The following is a 26,948-nucleotide window of genomic DNA, read 5'->3' as shown; positions in this document are numbered from 1 at the left end:
TGGGTCACAATATGTCTAAATGATAAATTTTGGAAAAATTACTCAAAGATAAAATCCAGCAGATCCTAGTCTAGAAAGCAATCAATAATGAGGAAATCATAAAATCGATGTGCATTTATTCTTATCAAGAAAGCCACACTAAGAAAATAATACAATGTATGAATGAAAAAAACTCCAAATGCTACACAATCACTAAAAATAAAGATTGCAAAGACTTCTTACTAGCATGAGGCAATGCTTTCAATGTGATCTTAAACAGCACAAAATTGTGTTTGCTCTAAGTAAAGAAAATACAGGGAAAACATATAGAGTAAGTTAAGTGAAATATGCCATAATTTTAACATTTTCTTTTTGTTTTTTTTTTAGATTTTATTATTGTTGGGAAGCCGGATATACAGAGAGGAGGAGAGAAAGAGAGGAAGATCTTCCATCCGTTGTTTTTCACTCCCCAAGTGAGCCGCAACGGGCCGGTGCGCGCCAAACCAATGCCGGGAACCAGGAACCTCTTCCGGGTCTCCCATGCGGGTGCAGTGTCCCAAAGCCTTGGGTCGTTTTCGACTGCTTTCCCAGGCCACAAGCAGGGAGCTGGATGGGAAGTGGAGCTGCTGGGATTAGAACCAGCGCCCATATGGGATCCCGGGGCGTTCAAGGCGAGGACTTTAGCTGCTAGGCCATGGCGCCGGGCCCTAACATTTTCTAATGTTAGTCATTGTAAGGATCATTTACTCACTGCTTCTTGATCGTCATTTTTTTCTACAAAATAGTTTTTTTTTAAAATTTAGAATACATTTTAATTAAATTAAATTCCAAGGACTATGTGAAAACTTAGATACAGTATCAAGTACTAAAGACAAGATAGCAATGACAACTCGTGACTGAAAACTTGAATGGAACACTGGCATTGAGAGAATATCTTGCTATATGGTAGAAAAATTAAAAATTATTTTTCCTTTAAGAATTCTTTTACCGCTAATATTTTATGTTTACTGTTTATGTTATGAATGTGATGTATTAAGAACAGTCCCAAAGAAAGCATTTTAGTTATGTCTTCATGGTGCCAGCAAATCCTTCTTCCCCAGTTTCCCAAGGACAACTGAAGTTTACTTTCATGTTTCATCCAATTCTTATTATTAAAACATGGGCTAAGCCCCTTGAGGGCGGGGCCTTTTACGTTCTCCCTATTCCTAGCATTTAGTTCTGTGTTTTGAGCTAGTACAGACATATTTGATGAGTGAGCAAATGAATAACAGAAGGAAAAAAAGCCAGAAACAATATTTAGTAAAAAGATTCCCTGCACTCCTCTAATGTTTACAGCCTCTCCAAGGTTGAATGCTACCAGGATGTTTCGCTTCACAACTTCTCATCATTCATCCTACATTGCATGCTCCATGGAAGTCTGGCCAGAGCCAAAACCTGGTGCCACATTTTTATTTCTCTTTTTCCATTTCAAAAGGAAAAGCTGCAGCTAATTCTAATTTTCCTGCAGGCACAGGGAAGGAGAACTTTTTATGTGTGTGAAAGAATGGCACACCCCCCCAGCCATATGAGGACAGTTCCTCCCAGGAACACCTGTTTGCTCCAATTGATGCCTGTCCAAATTGAGTCCTGGGGATCAGGAGCCTGCTCTTCAAATGGCCCACCCTTCTACAATATTTATTCCCCACCTGTCTGACGGCCACGATAGCTTGGGAGTGCTCCAGCCAGGGAAAGCTGTTTCTTGGCCCTGACACGGCAGAGCTAACAGCAGCTAATGTTCGCCCAGAATCTGGTCAGCATCCAGTCGCCCCCGAGTTCAAAAATGCCTCTTTTCTGTTTTCCAGGCTTAGTAAAAGTTCTCTAGAAGAGGGACGTATTTTAGTTTTCATCTTAATTCAAGTTTAGAACTTCCATTTTTTTTAATGAAATCTGATTTGTGAGTTAACATTTAGTATTACAGTCATATTAAATAGGTGCCTAATATTAAAAATGAGGACTCATAAATTAAATTCTCCAACAAGAAAACTGTTAAAATCCAGGAAGTAAATTACAGTTAAAAAAATCCTTACACACATAATTTAATATGCAATTCAGAGAAGGAATAAGAGATGCCCACATCAAACTTCAGTTGTATCAGCGAAATAATGTTTTATTTAAAAATTCCTAGCCATGAGAAAACAGTACATTTGAAAAAGCTTACATAAAGCCTTATAAAAATAAGAGACCTTTTTTTATCTTCTCTAGATCCATGAGCTTGAAAATACTTCATCTATGCAATTTCAGGGTACATAAAAACCCCAGTGAATAAATAAAATGTTCTTTTTTTCCTTTATACAGAAGCTTTAAAAATTACCCATATAAATAGCTTGGCCTTGAACAAACAGATTAGAAGACCTAAAAGGCTATGGTTTCAGATCATATATACAGAAGAGAAAATGAATGGCTTTTCTTTATTGGCCAGGCAAGTTTTCCAACTAACCAAATTTCTATAAACCCATTTGATGGGAAAGATTTAATTGGAATATAGGGGAAAAAAGGTCAGTATTTTAAGTGAGATGTTCAGCAAATACATAATCTGCCACAATAATGCAATAAAATAATGCCCACATCTTTTATACTCATGAATGGTATGTGCAAAACACATAGTCAATATGTAGCATTATTTCAAACAGAATAACATTGTATAAGTTACTAATTTTAGTCAAGTGTGAGAAAATTCTTAATATTTTTGTAAAATTAGGCATTTCATATTTGTTTATAATTACAATTACTTAGGTGACTTCAAGCTTTTCTTATTGAAGAAAACGTCAAACTCTATCACAATTTTAGAAATTCCCAATTTGTTTAAGGTAAATGTAAAATTGAAGTTTGGGCATCATACCAACTTCATGAAGAGATGAAGTTATCAGTTGTTTATCAAACTTCTTCCTAATATCACCCCAAAATGATCAGACTCTGCTGCTGGGAATCATTTCCTGGAAGCTGCATACAAGTGGGATGCATGCCAGGTGGGTTAGGAGCAGGCAGTAACTCTCAGCTTGCTGGCATGAGCTGTGTCCTCTGTGAAGTCACTCTGCCCACCCATTCCCCAGGCTGTTCTTCCTACTGTTATCTTGCATTGTACTTATTTCTCTCTTGTTTAAAAGATTCATTTAATTTTATTTGAGAGACAGAGAAAGACTGAATATGAGAATCTTCCATTTGCTGGTTCACAGCCCAAACAGCCTCGTTATCCTGGGTTAAGCTGAAGCCAGGAGCCACAGTTCCATCCTGCTCTCCCATATGGGGGGCAGGGGTCCAAACAAACATTTGGGTAGTCTCTCCCTGCTCCCCAGGCACATTAGCAGGGAGTTGCTGGCATTCTGATACGGGACACCTGCATCACAAGCCGTGGCTTAACGTGCTGTGTGACAATTCTGGCACCACGTTGTTGTCTCTCGACATGTATAAAACATGGCTCCAACTGAGAGATTAAGCTACCTGGGAGTAGAGTTTTGATTTTGTTGAATCTCCAATGTCTAACGTGTTCACTCTTGGCACATTACACTTTAATCATTTTCTGCTGAAAAAGATGCTTCAAAGATAGTAACTTCTGTGTCTAAAACTAGGGTACTAGTTCTGCGCTGTCTTGATGGAAATTACTTTGATAAGACTCTGCTTCGGCAGGTCTCAACTATGTCTAAAACTCCCAGGATTTGAATGTCTCCTACTTTCAACATTTTTGGGAGTTGGTTTTAGACTTTTTTGTTCTTTCTGTGTTTCTCATTTAATTAGTTTTTTTCTGTGCATTAATTAATTTATTTATTTTTATTTTGAATTTTATGGTACAATTCCATAGGGTTTGGGTTATTTTATGATACAGTTCCATAGGCTCTGCAATTTCCCCTCTGCTCCCCCTTGCTTTCCCCTCTAGTATTATGATGGCTGGTCCTTCATGAACAGTCCTAAGTCCATCATTCTACTATTCAAGTGTTTTCTGATATCGTAGGCATGGGCAAAGTCAGAGAGTCCAACATCCTACTGTTAGGATACATTCAACAGTTTCAACAGGAGGGCTATAGACTTTTGAACACTTAATAGAAGTGTAGGAAAATTCCTAGAGAGAGGTATACTAAGAGACTTCAAGAAGTTAATGGAAAATGACATTAAAAGAGAAGTTTATCTTGGTATATGAATGTTGGAATCCATGCATATGTTGCATGCATACACGCCTCCAATATTTTCAGAAAAGCAGAGTAACAGAGCCTATGAAAACTACCTGGGCATACCAATCACTGTCCTAAGTTTGGGACAGCTGTAATTTTGTGCAAGCACCAGGAGACCTTTCTCCCTTAATGGACTTGAAAATTAAAAGTCGACAGGTTTTGCCTGGTCACCATGAAGCCATCAGTGTACCAGAAGAGAGGCAGCAGAGCGAGCTCCCTGGCAGATTCTAACTGCACAAAGAATCAGGGCGCAGCTGCTTCTTTATTAATTCCAAGCTTCTTCAAGCCTTTTTTTTTTCTGTTTAAAGTATGGTATAATTAATGATTTTGGCATTTCCCCCATTCATAGTCATAGTTTTCTTCCTAAGTTCTTCATGTAGGTTTGCCAAAGTAGCCATTTAAGAAGGCTATTGGGGTTTAAAAAAAAGTGATGAGATTTCCTATTACATAAACTTGTACTTCAACAGAAACAAAACAAAATTAAAAGTGAAAATGATTACAATTAGTGTGAGCTAGGCGATTAGACTTCCCAATTTAAGAAACATTTTAATCATTCTTTAGGATATTGAATACACTTCTTAGCAGTATCTTTCCCCCTGTAAAAGCCAGGGGTTCTTTCTTAATACCTACATGAGAAAGGCTCAAGATCTACACAGTTGTTTCTTATTATGGCTTTCCAGCACAGCGTTTCTGGGAAAGCACAATTCCCAGCCGCTCGCTTTGTTTACAACAGACAGAACTGCTTGTGTGGTATAAATAGGAGTCTGTCCTTAAATGTTGCTGAAAAATACAACGTAACTATGAAAAGGGGCCATTTCCTGCCCCAAGGTGCCTTTAAAAAAAAACTTCACTACTTTAGGAACAACACCAAAGCATAAGTAATAATTATCAATTGCTGTATAATAAAACACTAATTTTACAGGAAAAAAAACCACACCCAAACAGAAACAAGGCACGTTTCCCGAGATGCCCTCTGAGTGGTCAGCATTAGGGGGCTTTCCTAGTCTGGGAGATCATGAAACCCCCTTTTGTCCTCCTGGGTCTGTGATGTGGGTCTCTAACTGGGTCTTGTTGGTGCAGATAAGCCTGGCCTTGTGTCCCTAACTACACTTTCAAAAGCAGATTCACAGTTGCTTGACTTTTGATCTGGGTAGAAGCTAGCTCGACCACCTGCACTGTGTGTGAGCTGTGACTGAGCCCGCTTTGTCCCATCTTTTAACACAGCAAGCCTTTTAAAACTGATTTGTGAATACGCTAATTTACAACGTGAGTGTTCAAACAAAAATATGGTGGTGGTAGTAGCGGTGGTGGTGGCAGCAGCAGCAGCAGAAGGGGGAGATTTGTGAAGAGAGAGGCCCTAGCCCTCGATTTATAAAGTTCAGCAATTGTTCGCTGCCTCTGGCATTTAATGAAACAGATGCGAAAAGCCTTCCTCAACTTACAATGGAGCAGACAGTGGTGTGGGAGCCTGGAATTGTAAAATGTTGTTTGGTGATGGTATATGTTAATAAATAGCCATTTACAAGGGGGGGCAGGGGAGTTGAGGGCTCCATTACTTGTTTATAAGGAAAGCTTAAGGTTCCTTGCTTTGAGTTAACAGCTCAAGGCTACATTCAAAGAAAGCATTGATGGTGAAGGCAAAGTACACCATTAATACTTCACATTGCATTAAATGATGGCATACATCCTGGGTGAAAAAAGGAAAACCATAAAAGAAAGGTAATTGAAGAATTAGGTCAAATTGTGGCTCACAATCGAGAAAAATATAAGATGCTTTTTCTACTGTGATTAAATAATGGGTGAAAATATTCTTACTTTGAAATCACATACTTTTTTTTTAAAAAATGAAAACGTTTACATATAGCCAAGGTGCAATAGATAAAAAGCTGCAGGATTGCAGTTATTCATCCCGTATGAACCAAAACAGCCCCTTTGGGACTATGAGCATTTTTGCAGATAGAGCCTTAGGAAAGCCTCTGGCAGAGCATCATGAGTTTGGGCCAAAAGCCATTGAGGCTTGTGACCATGAGGGGGCTGCAGTCAACAGAAGAGCGGCTTGACCTTAGGATCCTGAGGAGAAGCAGCCCTCCAGAAAGTCCCCATTCTCTTGGCCAGGGATGCTCTGTAAGTACCATCACCACCCTCCCATACCCATGTGTCAGCAGTGGCTCCGGGGCCCATCTCTGTAAGCTACAAAGCTATGTCTGGCCTCAACTTGAATGATTTTTACTTTATGACACATGGTAGATCAGCAAATTGTGTTTTCAGGCAGGACACTTTAAGCCAAGAATCTGTACCAGGACTCGTTGAAAGTCTGTTCTTTGGGAGTACAAAAATGATACCCTGACTTTGCTTCAATTCTCTTTTGCTTGAGTTTCTTCCCCTGTTTATATAATGCTGTGGGGAGCTGTGAAAAATCTTCCTGAAGATGATGAGTGAGATAAAAAAAGGTCTGGAAGTAAATGAAGACAAGGCTGCTGATAATTACAACACACACAATGTATGTGCGTGATGACATGCCTTGGGAGATGGGTGTGCCACCATGAAGGGGTCTAGCACAGGCATTTCTGGCTGGGAGACTGAGGAAGGCTCAACAGAGACAGTAGAAACCACAGTACAGATAAAAGATCATCTGGAATATTCTAAAGGCAACGTGTATTGTTTTTGTCAACCAGTTATTAGTCCCCTTTCTGCTAAAAGTTCACTCTGTTCTCAACCTCTATGTTCACCTGCTAGATAAGACCCCAAGTTTACAGCAGTGGATGGGAGATTACTAGGATTTTTATCTAACAAGAGTCAGTTAGAAACTGTAAGACTGCATCTTATGACTTTTATTGGAACTATTGGGAAGAAAAAAATAACTCTGTTCAATAAGTGAGAAGCAAGCGGAAGCTTTTCTCCACAAGGAAAACCTTGACAAAGGATGTCAATTCCACCGAAGGGCTCTGAGGCAAGAGATGGAAAAACAGGACCCAGGCCTGATGACAAGATTTGAACTCAGACTCCTCCACCAGGTCTGAAGTCCCTCCCACCCTTCAACTACCAAGTTATAAGCAGTGAGATATTTCCTTTTTTGTTTATAGCAAGTTTGTTCTGGAATTCTATCATTCACATCCAGGGGATTCTAACTCAGGTGGTGAAAGGACATTATGGGTAGAAATAAGAGACCAAACAAAGGGAAATGTCAGGCCAGGTTTGGAAATGGGAAGTAATTAACTTCAGTGGAGACATAAAGTCTACCAAATTCAGCCGCAGCAAACCAGTGTGGAAGTCCATCAGAAGAGCCTGGAGGAGACATGCTCCCATATTTGTGGGAGCAGGAGATAGGAACCACATGGGACTCCTGAGCAAGGAAGAGATGAAGTTAGCTTTGCACTTAGGAGATGAATGGGCCAGTAATATTTAGGATGGAAGAGGGGAAGAAAAGGCACAGAGACCAACTAGGAGGCTCCACCTCCCTGACAGCCTCAATGACAAGGAAGAAGCTTGGGCATGGAACACTGCTGTGCTCAGAGTGGCCCTTTAAGAACTGTCACTGAACGAAGGTAACAGAAGGGTGCAGGAGGCCAAGGACATAAGCCATCCTCCACTGCTTTCCCCAGTCTGTTAGCAGGGAAATGGGCTTTACGTGGAGCAGCTCGGACTCATATAGTTTTTCCTGCTATGCCACAGTGCCAGTTCCTGTTTGTTTGTTTCCTAAAATGCAAGTCATAATACCTCACCTGTAAAGACACTAAGAAGGAGAAAGATGATAATGTGCATCTGGAGCCTAGGACTGTGTTGGTCAATGAATCTTCAGAAAATTCAACTATTTCATTCTGAAAGAAAATGTACTTGGTTTAAAACTGAAAAATGGCTTAAAGGTCAAGAGTTTGCCGCATGTAGTTCAGGTAAGCGTCCCATGCCTATCACCAGTAAGTTAACAGGCTGAGAAGGAGGGATGAGAAAAATAAAGACAGAGAACAGAAAAGAGAGAGACAGGTAAATATGCAAATGTGATGTGCTACAACGAGAGAGCCTTCTCAGTATACAAAAATGAGAGTCCATTTGAAGGGCATTTTTCTCATAAGTTCTGGAAAACTTCCAGTGTTATAGCAAGAACAATTACTATGCAAGAAAAATATTGTCTGGGCAAAATGAAAATAAAAAAAGAATGAATTTTTAAGGAACACCTAGTCATGGCATATTTAAAATCTGCTTACTTGAAAGTCTGTTGTTCTATTGCAATACCGATCATGCATTGGCATTCCAGGTCTGTTAACTCTTAGGAAACATTCTGACAGTACATTTAAACTTTCCAACTGTTACAAAGTAATGAGACTGTGTTAAAATATAAAATGTCATAACAGTGATAGGTAGCAGTTATTCCCCAGATGAGTTTGGCTCCAACTGCACCAGAGCTGTAAAGCAGCATTGTATGGCTAGCGCTAGCCAGGTCCACAGCATTTACTATCTTCTGCTTTGTTTACATTACAGCTTAGTTACAAAAGACATCTCAGCATCTCCATGGGGAAAGAAACTGCCACATTCCTGCTTAAAGGATAAAACAAAATTCACATTTTGAAGAAAACATGATTGCAGGTGTGTAAATAGTTGGGGAGAGCACACGTAGCATGAGGAAAAGAAGAAGTTATTGGCTGTTGAAATCCTAGTGCAGGAAAGGTGTTTTCAAAAATATTGCATGTGGTATTCCTTTTCGTAAGCCATTTGCCTGTAGATGCAAAACACAGATGCCCCAATGTGAAGCTGCATCCTGTCTTCCAAACTGATCTCAAAGGCGCTCTCTAACTGAAGTCTGTTACACTCCTCAGGAATCCTGCAGCTAGCTGGAGAAGCACATATACTACCACTGATCAGTTCTCAACTCTTCAAAGGTAAAGGGAAATAGAAGCATGACTGCCTTTTCTTAAAGGTGTTGAGAATCTTTGATTTCATTTACACGAAGATAAGACTTCCCAAGCACACTCCTAAGGAAAAAACAAGAACAAAAAACCCACAGAAACAAACACTCAAGTATGAGAAAACACATTTAAGCTTCCAGTGACACTCGGGGCACGTGAAGACAACCAATTACAATAACCAAATGTGAATCTAATGAAAAACTCATTTCTTGGTGCCAGTTAGCATATGGATGGTCATTTGTTTCATGACCATTTTCATGCTTAGCTGTAGTCTGCTTTATGAACCTGTGGAGTCAGGAAACAAGCAGCATGTCCCGGTCCCAAAGCAGCTCTCCATCTTATGTCAAGACAGACAAAACAAAACTTCCAGGAAAGATCAGCTTGAATGTGTTCTGATGGCACCTTTTTCTATTACAATTTTGAATGCACTGATTTTTCTCCTATTTTCCTTCTTTTGGTTTTATAGTGTAGCTCATTTAAAGAATGATTTTTTTCAATGTTTTCTGATTACTTTAGTTCCTTCAAAACTTGTTTCCCTAATTTTTCTCAAACACATTGGTTTTTTGGTGATTTAAAACACGTTTTCTATTGGTTATTTGTTTTCCTCGTTTATTTTTTAGTGATTGGCAAGGATTAGTCAGCATTGCGGAATCTTTAATAGCTTCCCTGAGAATGAGATGCTTCTGTGAATTCTCACGGTTGGGTTTTATCTGCACATTCCCTCCTACAGTGAAGCACTCTGAAGACAAGGATGAAATTGGTTTCGTTTCAGGATCCCCAGCCCTGGTATACAGACACTAAACATTTAATGAATAAGCAGAAGAAAGAAAATGAAAGGGGGAAGGAGTGGTGGGAGGAGTGCAAGGAGGGGAAAAGGGAGGAAGAGGAAGAAAAGAAGGGAGGGGAAGATTTCCACCTCATTTTAACCTAGTAAAGGATAAAATTCTTGAGTAGCAGATTATTACTTAGTATACTTGATTTTATAAAGTCAATATTTGCATTTGTTGTTTACTCATTTTTGCTTCCCCACATGCTTTGACGTCTAAGAGATGCCAAGTGGACTAACAGTACAACCCTGGTGCTTGTGGCCGAGTGATTTCACATCTGTCTTCAGAACACGTCACAAAGGAGGGCACATGTGTGGCCACGCAGTGTCTATTCGTTTCACAAATTCAGAACTGATTTAAGTTTAGCAGACCAAAAACAACCTATAATCTTTCTTTTAGAAGAATCAACTCTCCGGTTTGATATATTATAGACTAAGTATTTAACATCACACAGAACTCGTCAAGAAAAACAAGTAACCTTACGTTATACAGATGAACACCTACCCAAAGGGAACGTTCATTTCTTTCGTATATTTGTGAAGGGGAGAGATGAGCAGACAGTACAATATCACAATGTTTCCTAAACCCGAGGAACCTGCTCACACAAGACACAGCCACACAGCTTTGGTAAGACATGAGTACGAAGATATGCCTTCTTTTGTCTGAAATAATGGCACCAGACCATTGGAGGCATATGGTGTGTGAACTGCAAGGGCATAACAGAAGATGTAAAATCATAGGAGTAAATGTTAAGACTTCAGGGCGTCAACCTTGGTTCCTTTCCCCTACACTGCCATTCCAGGAAATAACCCAAAATAACAAAGTTAAGAGGCTGGTAAAATGCTCCTGCCTCTTAAATTACATCTAAAATAAAGTGCAAACCGTGTATCTAATAAACAGGAACAAAAACGAAGCTACCACCTACATTTGGCTCCCAACGACCAAGTGAGGTTCTAGAACTGATGAAAAGTACCTGCAGATCATTGCTGACACCAAAATTCCACCTACAACTGGCTACACACACTGGCAGACACACTCCCAGGAGGACTTACGGGCTGCCTTGGCTCAGACACAACCAGCCTGTGGTTCATACTCAAGAAACATCCCAAAAGGAGATGGGCCAGAGAACTAAGGGGACTACAAAGAGAACCCCAAGCAGATCTCACCAAGTAGCTTTTTTCTGTGGGCTTCTGAAAGGATGGTGTTCAAATGATTTTCCTACAGAAAGCCCCAGTCAAAGGTTGCATAAGTTGTTTGTGCTTCATGCTCTCTAAATAACTTGCAAATTTATTCAAACACAATATGAGGAGATGTTTTATTTGTTGGAATAACTGTCTGCAGTGTCCTGCACTGAAGGGTGAGGTACATCAAGCAGAAACATGGACAGAAATCCATTGGTTTAGAAGCCCATAAATCCTTATTTGAGTCTGCCAACCTGAAAGCCATGTAGAGCTGGAATGAACTATTTTTCCTAAATGCTACATCTGATTAAGCCATACCATTAGATGACAGCTGAACTTTAACATTAATATGATATTATTTAAATAACCAGATGATTTTTTCACACTAAAAATGATGAATGATTTCTGGACAGCTCGGTTGGCATAAAGCAGGGGGTTCTTTAATGAGGTTTGACAAAACGGAGAGATAGGCAGCGTATTTGTTACAGCTCGGCTGCAAGAGCCCTCCTAGGTAAGTGATAGCCCACCCCCGCCCCATTTTCTTTTATTTTTTTATTGTCTTTATGCAGTGAAGCAATTTTTTCAATTGCCACTTCCTTTGTCTATGGGTTCTGAGTTTTTCTTAAGTCAGTTATATCTTATGGTTAATCAAATAACCTGGTGGTGAAAGGTCCTGAGTTAGGAACCTGTGTCCTGGAATTGTGGGGGTGATGGAGACTGAGGTCACCTTGGTTGGAAGGGCCCTGGGAGCTTGAGGCTCCACACCCATCAGGCTAGGAGAGAGTGTACATCAATTGCATTAACGCATCTGATCAGTTTTTATGCAGTAAATCTCTAAAACAGCAAGCACATTTTTTTGCAAATTATTATACATGATCAGAGAAGACTTTAGTTAATTTTAAATAGCTGTCTCTATATACAGAAGATTTCCTTCTGTAAAATTGCAAATTAGACTGGCTACAGGTCAGCCTAAACATTCCTCATTGACCTTTCCACTCACAGGTCCAAACTGATGTCACAGTGCTAGATGATACTCTTATTTGGTAGATTCTGAATGTACAATAATTTCATGCAGAATATAATGATGTAGAATCTTACGCATATACTCAATTTTTTATCATAGTATCCTGGGTATTGTCTATCAAGCAAAGGTTATCTATAATGTAAACACATTTGCTAGCACATACGAACTTAGATTATTCAGATAACCTTTATACTTTAGAAGCCATCATTAAGTAAATATATTGAATGTAAATGTTTCCCCAAACAGTGCCCATAAAGAAATGAGAACAAAGGTAACAGAAAGAGCAAAGCTAATGCCAAGTGTGCTTCTGATAATGGCAGGTCTACACTCACTCCATCAAAGGAGGTTATCAAAATAGAAAGCAAAATCCTGCCATGGGGCCATCCCGAGGCAATGAAAAACTACTTCATGTCTAACCCTAATTTTTTCCATAGCTTGGGGTGACCACTTTAGCTCAGGCCTTCTCTCTAATGGGAGCTTTTCAGAGATTCTCTGTATGTGTCCTTGTTCAAACAAGTTAGTAGCCGTCTTAGCTCAAAGGCTCACAGTGCATGGTGATAAGAGCAGGTGCTATCAAGCCCATAAAACATTTCATTACAATCTGATGAAAAACATAGTTAAAGAAAGAGAGGAAGGCAGGTCCCTACCTTGTTCTTACCTTCGCAACATCCCTGTCAGGATCCTGGAGCTTTTCCCTAAGTTGGCATCTGTTTCCCGAAGCTAGGAGGAAAAAAGCAGAGTTAAAACAAAACCAAACAAAACATTATACATTTAGATTGTTTCTGTAGTATGAGGCAAGCAAAAAGCACATTTCATGAATAGAAGATATAAACAATAAGAAATACTTAAGTGCAGGGGAATAAAACCAATTGTGATATCTATACAAACTCTGAAAATTCTGGTTCAGAAAATGACATGGAGAGGTAATCCCAGGAGCTTTGAGCTGGATGTTTGAACTGGGTATAAAATCAAATGTTTCCCAAGCTGACAAAGTTAGACATACTTCTGGGTTATAAATAGCTAGTTTATGAAAGTGCACAGTACTGAAAAACATAAATGGTAATAAAATGAAGTGAGGGAGGATGGGACATTGATATTTTCATAGTTTTCATTCAAAAGACTGAACTACTTTTCAAAAAAAATCTCTCTCAGTGACCCTTTTCTCAGCTATATAGCCAAATAAATTACCAGTCTTCATCCTGGGGGTAGGGGTCTATGTTTGGATGGGAGTACAAACAAACAGCTTTCTTTAACTGTCACACAACATTTCTTTTCCTCTCCATGGAATTTACAACTCTCTTTTACCCTTACATCCATGTAACTCTGTGTGTGTCACAGAGATCTTTTACTGTATGATTTTTCATCTTCCTGCATGTCTGAAAATACTGTATCACTGGTACTCACTCGTTCACGTGCTCGCTGTATTTTTTCTCTGTCATGACTGAGGTTTTCCAGCATCTCCTGACCAATTTGTTCTAGGAAAAAGAAAATTTGAATAAGGAAAAAGAATTTAGGGTGACTACGAAAATAATTTTCTAGAGCTCCAAATGACAATGGAGGTACAGAAATAAAGCCAAACATTGCATATTAGACATACATTCCTATTAATACTTCTGGAACATGTAAACAATTTTTAAAAAAGGTCTTATTTTTATTGCAAAGTCAGATATACAGAGAGGAGGAGAGACAGAGAGGAAGATCATCCATCTGCTGATTCACATCCCAAGCCACTGCAATGGCTGGAGTTGCACCAATCCAAAGCCAGGAGCCAGGAGCCTCTTCCAGGTTTTCCACATGGGTGCAGGGTTCCAAGGCCTTGGGCCATCACCGATTACTTTCCCAGGCCACAAGCAGGGAGCTGGATGGGAAGCAGAGCTGCCGGGATTAGAACCAACACCCATATGAGATCCCAGAGTGCGCAAGGCAAGGATTTCAGCCACTGGGCTATGGCGCCAGACCCTTTGTAAACAATTTTTGATAAATTTAGTTATTTATCTTAGACATGACTGCAAGCAGTCTGTAATTTGATGTTTCCAACATAACTATCACAGTGATAACAATTTAGAGGCAAAGTTATTTGCCCCAGGACACTCCAGCAAATTATGAGCAATGATGAATAAGAGTCTGGGTTCAGTGTTCTATTATTTTTTCACCATGTGATTTAAGCCTTTTGTTTTAAATGTTCAACTGTTTTAATCTCCTTAAAAGGTAGAACAGCAGAAGGAGACAAAGAGACAAATACTCCATTTGCAGTACATTGCCCAAAAGTCTGCAACAGCCAGAGCTGGGTTAGGATGAAGGCTGGAACCCAGAATCCCATGTGGGTTTCCCATGTGAGTGGCAGGGGCTCAAGCAATGTGCCCTTGATCATCATCTGCTGCCTCCCATGAAGGTGGATTGAAAAGCAGGGGAGTAAGGACTCAAACTAGCACTCTAAAACTGGATGCTAAAAATGGGTAAACCACTTGTGCTCACTGAACTCATTTTTGCACTTTTCTATATTATGTATTTTAGAACAAAAACACAACAAACAACCAAGCTAAATGTTTTAGAAAAAGAAAAGAGGTCTTAAAAACTTCAGAGCACTGTGCAGGTCAAATGGCCAACTTTGTGAATACACATTACTTGAGCCTAAATCCCAGTGCTGACACATGCTGGTTACACAGCCTTCTCTACCTCAGTTTCTACAGCTCCAAACTGAGACTAATAATGATATTGTCATGAAGCTTTTAATAAGGTAATTGAGCTACACTCTTTCCTACACACTCTGCTTTTCAAATAAGACTAAAGTAAAAAGAAAAATTAAGCATGTGTGCTTTCTCTTTGTGTTTGAGATAAACTATCCAAAGGAGGCAGGCATTTGGTGCAACGGTTAAAACACAGTATCAGTGTATCTGAGACCCAGCCGTGCCTCCACTTGAGCTCCAGCTCCTGGGAGCCCTAGCACGCTGGGAGGCAGCAGGCAACAGCCCAAGGACCTGGGCTCCTGCCACCCACAGAGGAGACTGGGATGGAATTTTCTTACTCCTGTTCTGGCATGGCCCAGAACCAACTCTTACGAGAATTTGGGGAATGAATCAGAGAATGGAAGTTCTTTCTCTCTCTCTCCCTCTCTGTTATTGCCATGGAATAAATAAATACATTTTAGAAAAATTAGAAATTACAAACTTTACTTTTCAATGCAAGTTCCATCAACTTCAAGACACTATTGTTAAGCAATAACATCATTTAGTCCATTTTGAAGAAGCTGAGGATCCTGGGAGTTTAACCGTGTCAATGTAACATGCGGCAGATTAACAAGTGGAGAAAAACAGGTGTCCTGGAAACATTTTTTTTTTTTTTTACTATCAGAAAAACCAAGCCAGCAGCAGGCTTCTTGGGAGTGTGAGGTGGATATTTAGTGGTTTCCCACTGCAAATCTCACATAATGAGAGGAACACCGTTATGGCAGAGAAAAATGTTTCGGTGCGGCTTTTAGTTCACCTCCCTAAAACACTGTCATAATAGACAGATGTTATCATTCTTTCGCTCTCAAAAGAGCCAACAAGCAACATGCTTTGAGCATTTCAAAAACCTTCTGCCACAACCTTGGCTCTTGTTGGCCCGCTTTCCTTTGACCATACCACTTCTACTTCCTGGTAGCCACTGCTTTGATTGTGTTTTATGGTCAAGATCCTACAAGTAAAGCCATGTTGCAAGGTTCTGAAACTTCCACCAAAAGCTTTGCTCTTATCTGCAGCTGATGTGGGCACAATGATTTTGACATTCATCAATCAGGAAGTTTGCTCCACTTCAATTTTTTTACTCAGATTTGTCCAAGTTGAATTAGGATATCTAAAGCATTTTTCTATTGTTTCCACTGAAGAATGTCAGTTCTCTCTAATTAGGGCATAAACAAGATAAACTGTTTTTCCTTGTGAATTGATGTGGATGGATAGTCTAACCTTCATCCTTGTATTTTTAAAATTTATTTCTTTATATTGGAAAGGAAGATTTACAGAGAGGAGAGACTGATCTCCCGCCTGCTGATTCATTCCCCAAGTGGCCACAATGGCAGAGGCAGAGCTTATCCAAAGCCAGAGGCCAGGAGCCAGGAGCTTCCTTTGGGTCTCCCTTGTGGGCTCGCACGGTCCCAAGGCTTTGGGCCATTCTCTACAGCTTTCCCAGGCCACAAGTAGGGAGCTGGATGGGAAGTGGAGCAGCCAGGACATGAATCGGAACTCTCATGGGATCCCACTGGTTTCAAGGTGAGGATTTAGCCACTGAGTCTTTCTGCCTGGCCCAATCTTTGTCTTTTGCTTTCTAAAAATGAGTTATCCAGTTGTAAACCAATGATCTTTTTGGGATCTTGTTCCCATTAACTTTTTGTAAAATTTCAGTGATTTCATTATTATTCCACATTTCACAGTCACAATTTTGATGTTTTGTTTTAATTTTAGAAGAATTCATGTTGCTATAACGGGAGCCAATTTTGTCACACTGTGACCACCATTTCATTGATTTTTTTAAGTTAACATAAAATCTCTAGTATTTGCAAATATCAACATGGTAATTATTTTGTGAAATTTCTACTTACATTTTATTTTACCACAATTGATGGTATTACAATACATAAAATAAATGAGGGCAGAACAAGATGGTGGAATAAGGTAAAGACACATTAAAGTGTGGAGGAGAAGCACTGAAGGCATGATCCCAGGTAACAGGAGCTGGCGGGCTGACTGTGGAGACACACCTGGGGACCTGTCAACACGGCCAAGCAGCAGAGGCAGTAGAGTGGCAGAGAACAGACATCCCAGGGTGACTGGAGATCCTTCCACAGATGAGTAGCAGGGAAGGGCACGAGGAATGCAGCAGCTGAATCAAGCCACAGAATTCGGGTCCTGGTGATCATTTTAACCTGATTGAGAGCCAAAAGCAGAGCAGCAGAGCTCTTGAGGATGCTGTGTGGTGGAGTTACAACCCAGCCTACCAAAAGCACCATCAGTCCGGCATGAAGCGCCAATCTGAGTACTGGGGAAAAGTCCCAGTGGTGGGGGGAGGTAACAGTGAGTGGTGCAAATTCTACATCCAGAAAGAACCCACTTCTGGCTTACAACATTTCACTGGTCAGTTCAGGAAAACAACATTGACTTGGCAGCTCATGGGTTTCATCCAAACACGGTTCGAGGTGCCCCTAAACCTAGTTGCTAGCAAGTTCTGGCAAGAATAAAAATACATGTGAGTTCATCAGGGACAGGTACCACTGACAGCCCAGGGATCCAGTTTGAAAACATAGCTGGTTATCTTCTTAATCCCAGAGACTGGTGGAACTGTGAATGGGAGAAAGACTGAGCAGATGATGGTGTGGTCATGACATGCAATTCCAGGGCAAAGTGAGACAATCTAGAGCCGTGGCTGCGGAGGCCGTGGCCGGAGCACAGCATGGGAGCCCAGAACTGAAACTCGCTGGAGGGGGTGACATGAGTGACACTAACTGAGAGTCAGTACTGCAAGGCATCATAAAGTCAACCTACAGACCTGTGGACAACATGGTTTAAAAATCGCTGCCAAGAAGAAGAATCCGCTAATCTAAACCACAATGTCCAAGAGCAAATGAGGCACAGGCACCATGAAAAACTTTACCGACGCCTCCTCCACAAAGGATCAAAAGGATATTTCAATCTCAGAACTGATTTAAGAAGACATTGAGGAGCTGTGGGATAAAAAACTTGAAAAACAAACCTTTATAAAGCTTATTAAAAACATCCAGAAGCATGTGCAAGAGTTCAAGGAACGTATTACTAAGAAAACAGCAGCATCAAAACAAAATCAGACTGAAATGAAGAGTTTAATAGAGAAAACTAAAAATCTAATGGAAAGCCTCAGTGATAGAATGAGTGAGGCAGAAGAAAGAATTACAGAAGACGCCTCATGCGGAAAGGCTGAAGCAACCCGAGACTGGAAGAACTGAGTAAAGCTAAGAGAACTATACAAGAATTACATGATACCATCAAGGTCCAGTGTGGTGGCCTAGCGGCTGAAGTCCTTGCATTGATCAGGCCAGGATTCCATATGGTCGCCGGTTCTAATCCTGGCAGCCCTGCTTCCCTTTTAGCTCTCTGCTTGTGGCCTGGGATAGCAGTCGAGGACGGCCCAAAGCCTTGGGATCCTGCACCCATGCAGGAGACCCAGAAGAAGCTCCTGGCTCTTGGCTTCAGATCAGCACAGCATGGCTGTTGCGGTCTCTTGGGGAGTGAATCATTGGATGGAAGATCTTCCTCTCTGTCTCTCCCCCTCTCTGTATATCTGACTTTGCAATAAAAACAAATAAATCTTAAAAAGAATTACATGACAACATCAAAAAGCCAAACATATGGATTCTTGGTGTACCTGAAGCTCAGTTTAAAGATGTATTCAATGAGAAAACGAATGAATTCCCCAGTCTGGAGGAAAAAACCAGGAAAACAAATACAGGATAAGCAGAGAACCCCGAATAGACTCAACCAGAAGTGATCCTCACCACAACACATCATAATCAAGTTCTCCTTGGTTGGACATAAAAAAAGGATATTTGAATATGCAAATGAGAAACATCAATACGCACCCCAATCAGACTTACAGCTGACCTCTCAGAAGAAACCCAGGAGGCCAGAAGGGAATGAAGTGACATATTCCAGAACTTAAGGAAAAATTTTGTCAGCCCAAAATAACTTACTCAGCAAAACTTTCCTTTGTATTTGAAAATGAAATAAAATACTTTAAGGCAAACAAAAACTGAAAGATTTCACATCTATCTACAATGTTACTTAAAGATGTGCTACAGGCAGAGAAAAAGAATAAAATCAAATCCAAAGGTAAACATGGAAAACATCTCAATAAAATGACAAAAGAAAAGCCCAGGACCAGATGACTTTATTGCTAAATTCTACCATACATTTCAAGAACTTAGCTCAAACAAGCTATTCAATACAACAGAAAGGGAGGTAATCTTTCCAAACTTTCTATAAAGCCAACATCATGTTAATACGAAAGCTAGAAACACACACAATAGAGAAAGAGGACTACAGACCAATATCCCTGAGGAACACAGATGTAAAAATTCTCAATAAAATGCTAGCCAACAGAATCAAACAGTATAGCAGACAGATCATTCACTTGGAACAGTTGGGATTTACCCTGGCATGCAGGGATGGTTCAAGACATGCAAATTAGTAAATGTGATTCAACACGTCAACAAAATGAGGAATACAAATGATATGATCATCTCAATAATTGCAGAGAAGACATTTAATAAAATCCAACACCCCTTCATGCTAAAATTCTTAAGCAAGATAGACACAGAAGGAATACTCTACAACACAATATATGCACTATACCAAAACCCCAAACACCAGCATCATACTGGATGTAAAAAGATTGGAAGTTTTTCCACTAAGACCTGGAAGTAGAAAAGGATGTTCACTTTCACCACAGCTATTCAACATAGCATTGGAAGTCCTTGCTAGAGCTATTATACAAGAATAAGAAATGAAAGGAATTCAAATCAAAAATGAAAAAGTCAGTTTATTCCTCTTTGCAGATGACATGATTTTATATAGAGGAGAAACAAAAGACTCAATAAAGAGATTATTGGATCTCATAAGAGAGTTTGTCAAGGAAGCAGGCTACAAAATCAATGAATATAAATCAATGGCCCTAGTACACAAACAATTCCATGGCTAAGAGAGAAATTACAAAAAAGTCCCTTTCAAAATAGCAAAGAAGGACCTTAAATACCTTTAAATAAAACTAACCAATGACGCGGAAGACCTCTATGACAAAAGTTACAAAATATTAAAAAGTAAACCAAGATATTAAAAGATGGAGAAATTTACCATGGTCTTGAATTGGTAGAATCAACATCATCAAAATGTCCATATTGTCAAAAATAACATACCGCTTCAATAAGATCCCAGTAAAAATCCCAACGATATTCTTCTCAGAAATGGAAAATTGGATACAACAGTTCATGTGGAAACACAAGAAACCACAAATAGCCAAAGCTATCTTGAAGAATAAAAATTAAGCTGGAGCAATCACAATTCCGGATCTCAAGATATTCTACAGGGCAGCAGTAATCAAAACAGTCTGGAAGAGGCTCAATGGAGCAGAACAGAAAACCAGAAGTGAACCCACACATACACAGAGAACTTATCTATGACAAAAGAATAACCCAGGGAAAAAGGTTGGCATCTTCCACAAATGCTGTTTGGACAACTGGATTTAAACTTGCAGAAGGAAGAAACAAGACCCCTACCTGTCACCTTATACAAAAATTAGTGCTAAATGGATCAAGGACCTAAATCTGAACCAAGCAACATAGGAAGCACTCTGCAAGATATAGATACTGGTAAAGAGTTCTTACAATAGTCATCAAAAGCACTGGCACTCAAAGGCAAAATAAACCAAACGAAGAAGTTTCCGTATGGCAAAGGAAATGATCAAGGAAACGAAGAAGCAACTGATGGAATGGGAGAAAATCCCTGCACCATACCTAGCAGATGGGGACTTACAGCCAGGATTTACAAAGAGCATCAGAAACTCAATGTCAGGAAAACAAACAACTCTGTGAAGAAATGGGCAAATTCGATGAGTAAGCATTTTTCAAAAGAACAAATTCAAATGGCTAACAGACAAATGAAAAGACACTTAGGTTGCCTAGTTATCAGGGAAATACAAACAAAAAAACCACACTGAGGTTCTATCTAACTCCAGTGAGATTGTTGTGAGGTGCAAGTGAGATCACACCAGACATGTTTCTAAGGTTTATTAAGGATTCTTTATTAACCAAGCTTGGTGATAATAGAGCACAATAGCAAATCACAAGTCCATACGGCAATCCAACCAATCATAATCCAACCAAACATGATCCCAAAAGGAACAAATGGTCATTATCCTTAAATCCATCCATTAAGCTGAAGATCTATGTCCCAGCTTCCCCAACAACATAAGTTATCCTAATAGAAATGCAACGAATAACCTGGACACACTCACAAAGAACCTGGACACCCTTACAAAGCTGCAGACATTCACCATTTCCTGGCTTCTCTGCCCACATTCCACTACTGCTAGGCTTCACCCCTTCTGGAACTCCTGACAGCACACAAACCAGAAACAATGTTATTATAACCATTGCCCCATCTAAGCAGTACACAGACACCATGCTCAGGGGATTACCTGTCCTGGGTCAGCCAAGAGTCGAGGTGCCAGAGCAGTGGAAGCACCTGGCCAGAAAGAGAGTGAGAGCCCCTGCTTCAGGGACCTTTTAAAAGGGCTTGTGAAGGGAGTGGTTACATGACAATGTAATACCATCCCCTCTCGGTTGATAGGTGAGTCACAGGTGGCCAGGGGCGAATACCTAAGTGTTGTGGGCTAAGGAGTTGATTAGTGCTGGTTGGGGTGAGCAGGAACAGGAACTGGGCTTGTAGTTAAAAATGCCTAGTCTAAGTGGACTGGGCTGCATCCAATATCCTGGCTAAATTAGGACGTGGGGGAAGTGGTTGAGGATGGAATTATCATTCCATTGCTATTAGAACCCACCTTCAGGACAGATAGGGGACACAGCCAAATTTCATTTGCCCACTGTCAATGGGTGCTGGCTATCACTGGCTGTGCCCCATAACAAGATCGGCCTACATTCAGAAATCTAACAACCCTGCTGGTGAAGATACTGGGGGGAAAGGTACCTTACTCCACTATTAGGGGAGTGAAGGCTAGTGAAGTCATGATGGAAGTTAGTATAGACAGTGCTAAGACAACTGAACACTGCATGACACAGTTAACCGCTCCTGGAAATAAAACTGAAGGAAATCTGTATGGCAAAGCAACATGCAACCCTATTTACAGCAGCACAATCCACAATAGCTGAAGCATGAAAATAACCCAGATGTCCATCAAAAGAGCAATGGATAAAGAAGCTGTGGTACATCTACTCCACAGAATACCACTCAGTCATTAAAAAGAATGAGCTCCTATCAATTGCGACAAAATGATTTCAACTAGAGACCATTATGCTCAGTGACACAAGCCAATACCCAAGGGCCACCCTCGTGCAAAATACAAAACAAATAGACAAATAGGTAAACAAGCATATGCCTGTATTCTCATAGAGGAACCATATAATGAAATCCAGCATACTGAGAAGTGAGGCTATGTCACAGTAGGCATCTCTATTACTGAATAAAAGGAGGACTCCCAGTGAAACCATTAAGTATATCTTGACAAGATAATATCAGAGTTTGGTCATTTTTATACCCATAATTCCATGATACACTTACATAGCAGAATGTGAAACTCGTAATTGTTTCCAAAGGAATGTACTATTGTTACAGTATGGAAGAAAATGGTGGAAAGGGACTATGGAGAGAGGGAAATGAGAGGGCACCAGGGGAATCCCTATACCTACAAAAATATGTCATGGAAAATAACAAAAACACTTCTAAAAATAAAAAAAATTGGGAATTGGTCATTCATTATTGTTGTGTCCATGGTTAGCATAGTGTCCCCAATAAGTACTCAAGAAAAAAATGAAGAAATGAAAGAATTAGATAAAGCACAGAATAAAGTATATGAATGCTTTGTGATCTATGCCGGTTTTTAAATCTCATCAAGAGTGGCATTACTGAAGTTAACACTGGAGAAAAGACAACAGATCTATAATTCTATCAGATCTGCCAAGGGAAAAAATTCTCAATGGATCTATAGCCTGCTGCTGAAGGAATCAATTGAGCAAGAATGAAAGGATCAAGCCATTGCAGGAATTAGAAGCCACTGTTCCAATCTCCCTGCCCCTGGAAAATCATCCTGTACTAGCCCCATTTGGAAAAACAAGTAGGACTGGCAAAATGTACACATTCTGACCTTAACAACCAAGGGTATCCATTTGTTGGACACAAAATTCTTTTCTCACTTCTTATTTGCTACTTTGCATTTTTTATGCTTCAATAAAGAGAATTCCAGAATAAGTAAATTAGAAATGTTCACTTCTATGACCTAGGGAAAAAAAAAAACACTTAAAAAAAAAAATGCAGTTTTTCCCCATTGCCTCTCCTCCTTTTCCTCTAGTCAAACCCAATTAAAATGAGATAACAAATTAAGGGGATTGTTTTTATTACAGAATGCCCTTTGTCAGAATGACATTAGATATTTAGGAATTATTTTATTTAAAAATCAGTAACATTATTAAGTTAAAAAGAAAGAACACAAGAACACAGGCTTAAGCCAATGACAGATGAGATATACTTTCTGTAAAAATTTAAATTCTATCAAATGCCAGGAGTTTTCAGACTAAGCACAGTCACATTGACTCATTAAAGTAATTTCAGCAATCAGAAACATCTTTCTCTCTTTTGCTCGTATTGATCACGAGGATCTTCTTGAGACCAGTAAACAATCAGAAACACAGAAGAAAATAAAACTAGCACCGTATGCTGGAATTCTTCATGTTGGCACTAGCAGGCACGTGCGTTCCTCCAAGGAGGAATTCCTTCTCCTATGTATGTCCTTGGAATTATCCTGGGAATACAGCACTCAAAGGTATAAAGCGCATTTTTGTTTTCACAACTACCCAGCATCAATTACAGCCTTAATTCACGGCCTTTTGCATAGAGGCACCCATTTGTGAAAGGGTTTCTGGCTGATGTTTCCTCTGCTTCTCACTATTTTGGAAGTTTTACCCTTAGGTATACAGAGCTTTCCTAACCGATAAAGGAAGTGAGAAGGAAGCTGGTGACTAAAAATCTACCAAAAATAGATTCCGAAGGACTGTTGTGGGATCACAAAACAAAACAAAACGGACTCAGCTGAGGAGCTATTATCACTCAAAGCATAAAGACTGTCCACTCATAACGTAATAATGTCATCTGACCTACTGTGTAAGTCCACCACAGGACAGACTGAGTGTATCTATTTGTTGTCATTATTAGTTACTGGATTTGTATCCTGGAGGTGAATAGAGTAAAATATTCCCTGTAACAAGTCCCAACCAACTGAAGCTCACTCTATGTTATAAAATAAACTTGAAGAAGGGGAAGGGGCTTCAAATCTGATGTTCACTAAAAAATGTACCAGTTGAGAAATTCAAAGTGTTTTATAACATGTATCCATGATGCTATCAGCAGTGCACGCTACAGAATATATTAACCAGTTCTACTCATGCTGGCGTTTAACTTTATGTTTAAAACTTTGTTAAGGATGTGGTTCCCACCAAATTATTTTTAAAAGTGATCACAGCCAATTGAGTGTTTAAATTTTAAAGAATTAAGGTAAGATTATTTCATGGCACTTGAAAACATCACCACTAATTTATTAGCGAGTAATAGGCATTCACTTTCACAGCTATTGTTTGTATTTGGGAACCTGTGTGAAACTCAGCAGTACGCACCAATGCTGTCAAAGGGCTATTTTGAAGCATCTATTATGATTTGTATTGCAGAACACCAATCAGATGTATGGAAAATGTGAAATGGTATTTGCCAACATCGTATATAGCAGTAAATTCTGGACATGGGTTGGGAGTTTTGGGACTCAGATCTAATTCAGGCTAAAGTAATCTGCTGCTTTGGAAGCAGAAGTCTCATGCAGTTTCCTCAAGAAGGACTGGCCCATGGATGGTCACTTTTTGGTATCTAGTTCATCTTCATGGACACCCTGTCTGGTGTGACTCTCTGCATAGATAGGTTGTTCTTAGTATTAATATTACTTGGGCATGAAGAGTCTTTGAATTACTGACAACTGGAATAGTAGTTATCTTACTATTTTCCATTACTTGACAATTCCAGATATGAAGAACTTTTGCTTCTAGTTATGACATAGAAAGATGCAAATGACTACTACTTCCAGGGAAATGAGGAAAACTCAGATAAAATAATTACCAAATTATTTTGGTGGGGAGGTGAGGAAACTGCTAGATATAAAGAAGTTCTGATGTGTTCCTGAGATAAGTAAGTACTTCATAAGTGAGCAAAGAGTGCCTTGTTTGTCCTGTAACAGACAGAATTTGCAAGGTGAGAAAATCAATCAAACATTATATAATGTAGGCTTAGAGGATAAGATGGAGTTGAGATAATGTTTAAATAGATACTCAGTTTACTTGGTCTGATAATTCTCCCCAATGTCTAAATTTGCCAAAGAAGAGGTAATGGAAGACAGACTAGTTATTAAAGTAAAATCCATATTGTCACACATTCTTGTGGTGCTTACATTCCAAAACACTGTTAATTTGAGTCTAAATGAAAATAAAAATGATCTGAAACTGATGACCAATCTACTCCCAGACTGAATGCTGCCAAGACTCTTCATTTTGTTTAAATTTTTAAAAAGCAGCATAAACACAGGCTGGGAGATACACAGACAAATCTAGTCTAACTGGAGGTTCAGCTCAGCACCATCCCAAATTTTAGGAGAATCAAATCCTTCCTTTATCCAAATATTAGATGGAATAAAAAGCTCCCAGGAAGAATCAAGATGGCGGAATAGGGTGAGGATATATTTAAATAGACAGAGAAACATTAGCCAGTGTGAAGCAGAGAGGCACATTCCAGGAAATAGGAAAGGACAGAACAACAGCAGAGGGGTGCTTGGAAACTGACAGACACAAGAAAGTAGCAGACACAACAGTGGTGTTGTAGGGACTGATATCCCAGCAGCATTCAGCGAATGGCAATCTGAACTGCACTGGCAGCCGGAACTCCACCACCAACCAGGTGGTAAGAGATGTTCACCAGGAGCTCGGGAGGTGAACCCAGACAAAGAACTGCTCATCCTGCTGGTCTGCTTGATTTGACCAGGAGCAGAAACAGAGTGGCAGATCCCAGACGGGCACTGCAAGAACAGGCTGGATTTCACAGCCCAGTCCACCCTCTAGAGCTGAATTGGGTACCTTTTTTGTTTAAGGAGGCAACAAAGGCTATGGGACAGAACTACGCATGCACTGAGCTGGGAGTGAACTCATTTCCGGCTCAGTCAACCTAAAACAACATTGCATCCTACAGGTTCTACCCAAGATAAGTCCGGGTAGCTCTCAGACCTGATGGTCAGCAGATCAAGAACTCCGGGCCCTGTGCTTGCTGGAACATACAAAAAACTAATCTGGGAATACCTCAAAGTATCTTTGGAGATCTCCCCAATCGAACTGCTGGACTCAGAACTCTAACCAAGAAAAGACAAGACAGAACGGGACAGTCATTCATCTCAGCTATATGTTGGCAGCAAATTATGGGGCAAATGGAGACTTTATGATGGACCATATCAATCAGTGGACGACCTCATCGAGTGAAACTGGCAGCGATTCATAACTGGAGAACTATTAACACCACTTGGGCACATATCTCGGAGCATGCCCCACATCCGGGACTTGGGGTGGGCGGGAAACCGGGTGGGGCTTATCCCTCAATGTCCCCCTTTACCTCAGATGCATGATGGAAACAATATGGACATAATGGCATTGCCCACTTTCCTATCCCCCTGAACCTTTGAACCTTTTTTTTCTTTTTTTTTCTTTTTCCTTTAACTGTAATTAAATATGTAAAGATTGTCAACAACAATACAATAAAAGAAAGAAAATTAAAAAAAAAAAAAGAACTCTAATAGTGGCACATCAGGTGCCATTCTGTACAGCATGGCAAAGGCTTTAAGACTGCAGGGGACAACAGTGAGCTGCCCATGTGCTGAGCTTGGTGAGAACTTGCTGAGTTCCATGCATTGCACTGGGTCCACAGGAAAAAATAACTGACTACAGCATCATATAGGTCAAAATACGTCTGTGTGGCCCTCAGACCTAACGGCCAACAGGTTCTGGCAAGATCAGCACCACC

The 26,948-nt window shown here is 40.0% G+C and overlaps 1 protein-coding gene across 4 annotated transcripts in view; it reads right to left on the bottom strand.

The window, feature by feature from the left end:
- Nucleotides 1–26,948, bottom strand: part of VTI1A (vesicle transport through interaction with t-SNAREs 1A) — a 360,713-nt gene that overhangs the window by 126,786 nt on the left and 206,979 nt on the right. For 2 of the 4 annotated variants that reach the window (XM_058672073.1, XM_058672074.1), the window contains 2 exons: nt 13,519–13,589; nt 12,762–12,834 (listed from right to left, as the gene is read on the bottom strand). In XM_058672073.1, coding sequence (XP_058528056.1) covers nt 12,769–12,834; nt 13,519–13,589 — 137 coding nt within the window. In that variant the 3' untranslated portion in view covers nt 12,762–12,768. The remainder of the gene's footprint in view (nt 1–12,761; nt 12,835–13,518; nt 13,590–26,948) is intronic. The other 2 variants (XM_012925468.2, XM_004579841.2) reach the window with 1 other exon arrangement.

The sequence above is a fragment of the Ochotona princeps genome, chromosome 13, assembly GCF_030435755.1.
Source record: "Ochotona princeps isolate mOchPri1 chromosome 13, mOchPri1.hap1, whole genome shotgun sequence".
NCBI classification, from domain to species: domain Eukaryota; kingdom Metazoa; phylum Chordata; class Mammalia; order Lagomorpha; family Ochotonidae; genus Ochotona; species Ochotona princeps.
The sequence above is the reverse complement of the archived record's forward strand: the minus strand, read 5'-3'. Positions and strand labels throughout refer to the sequence as shown.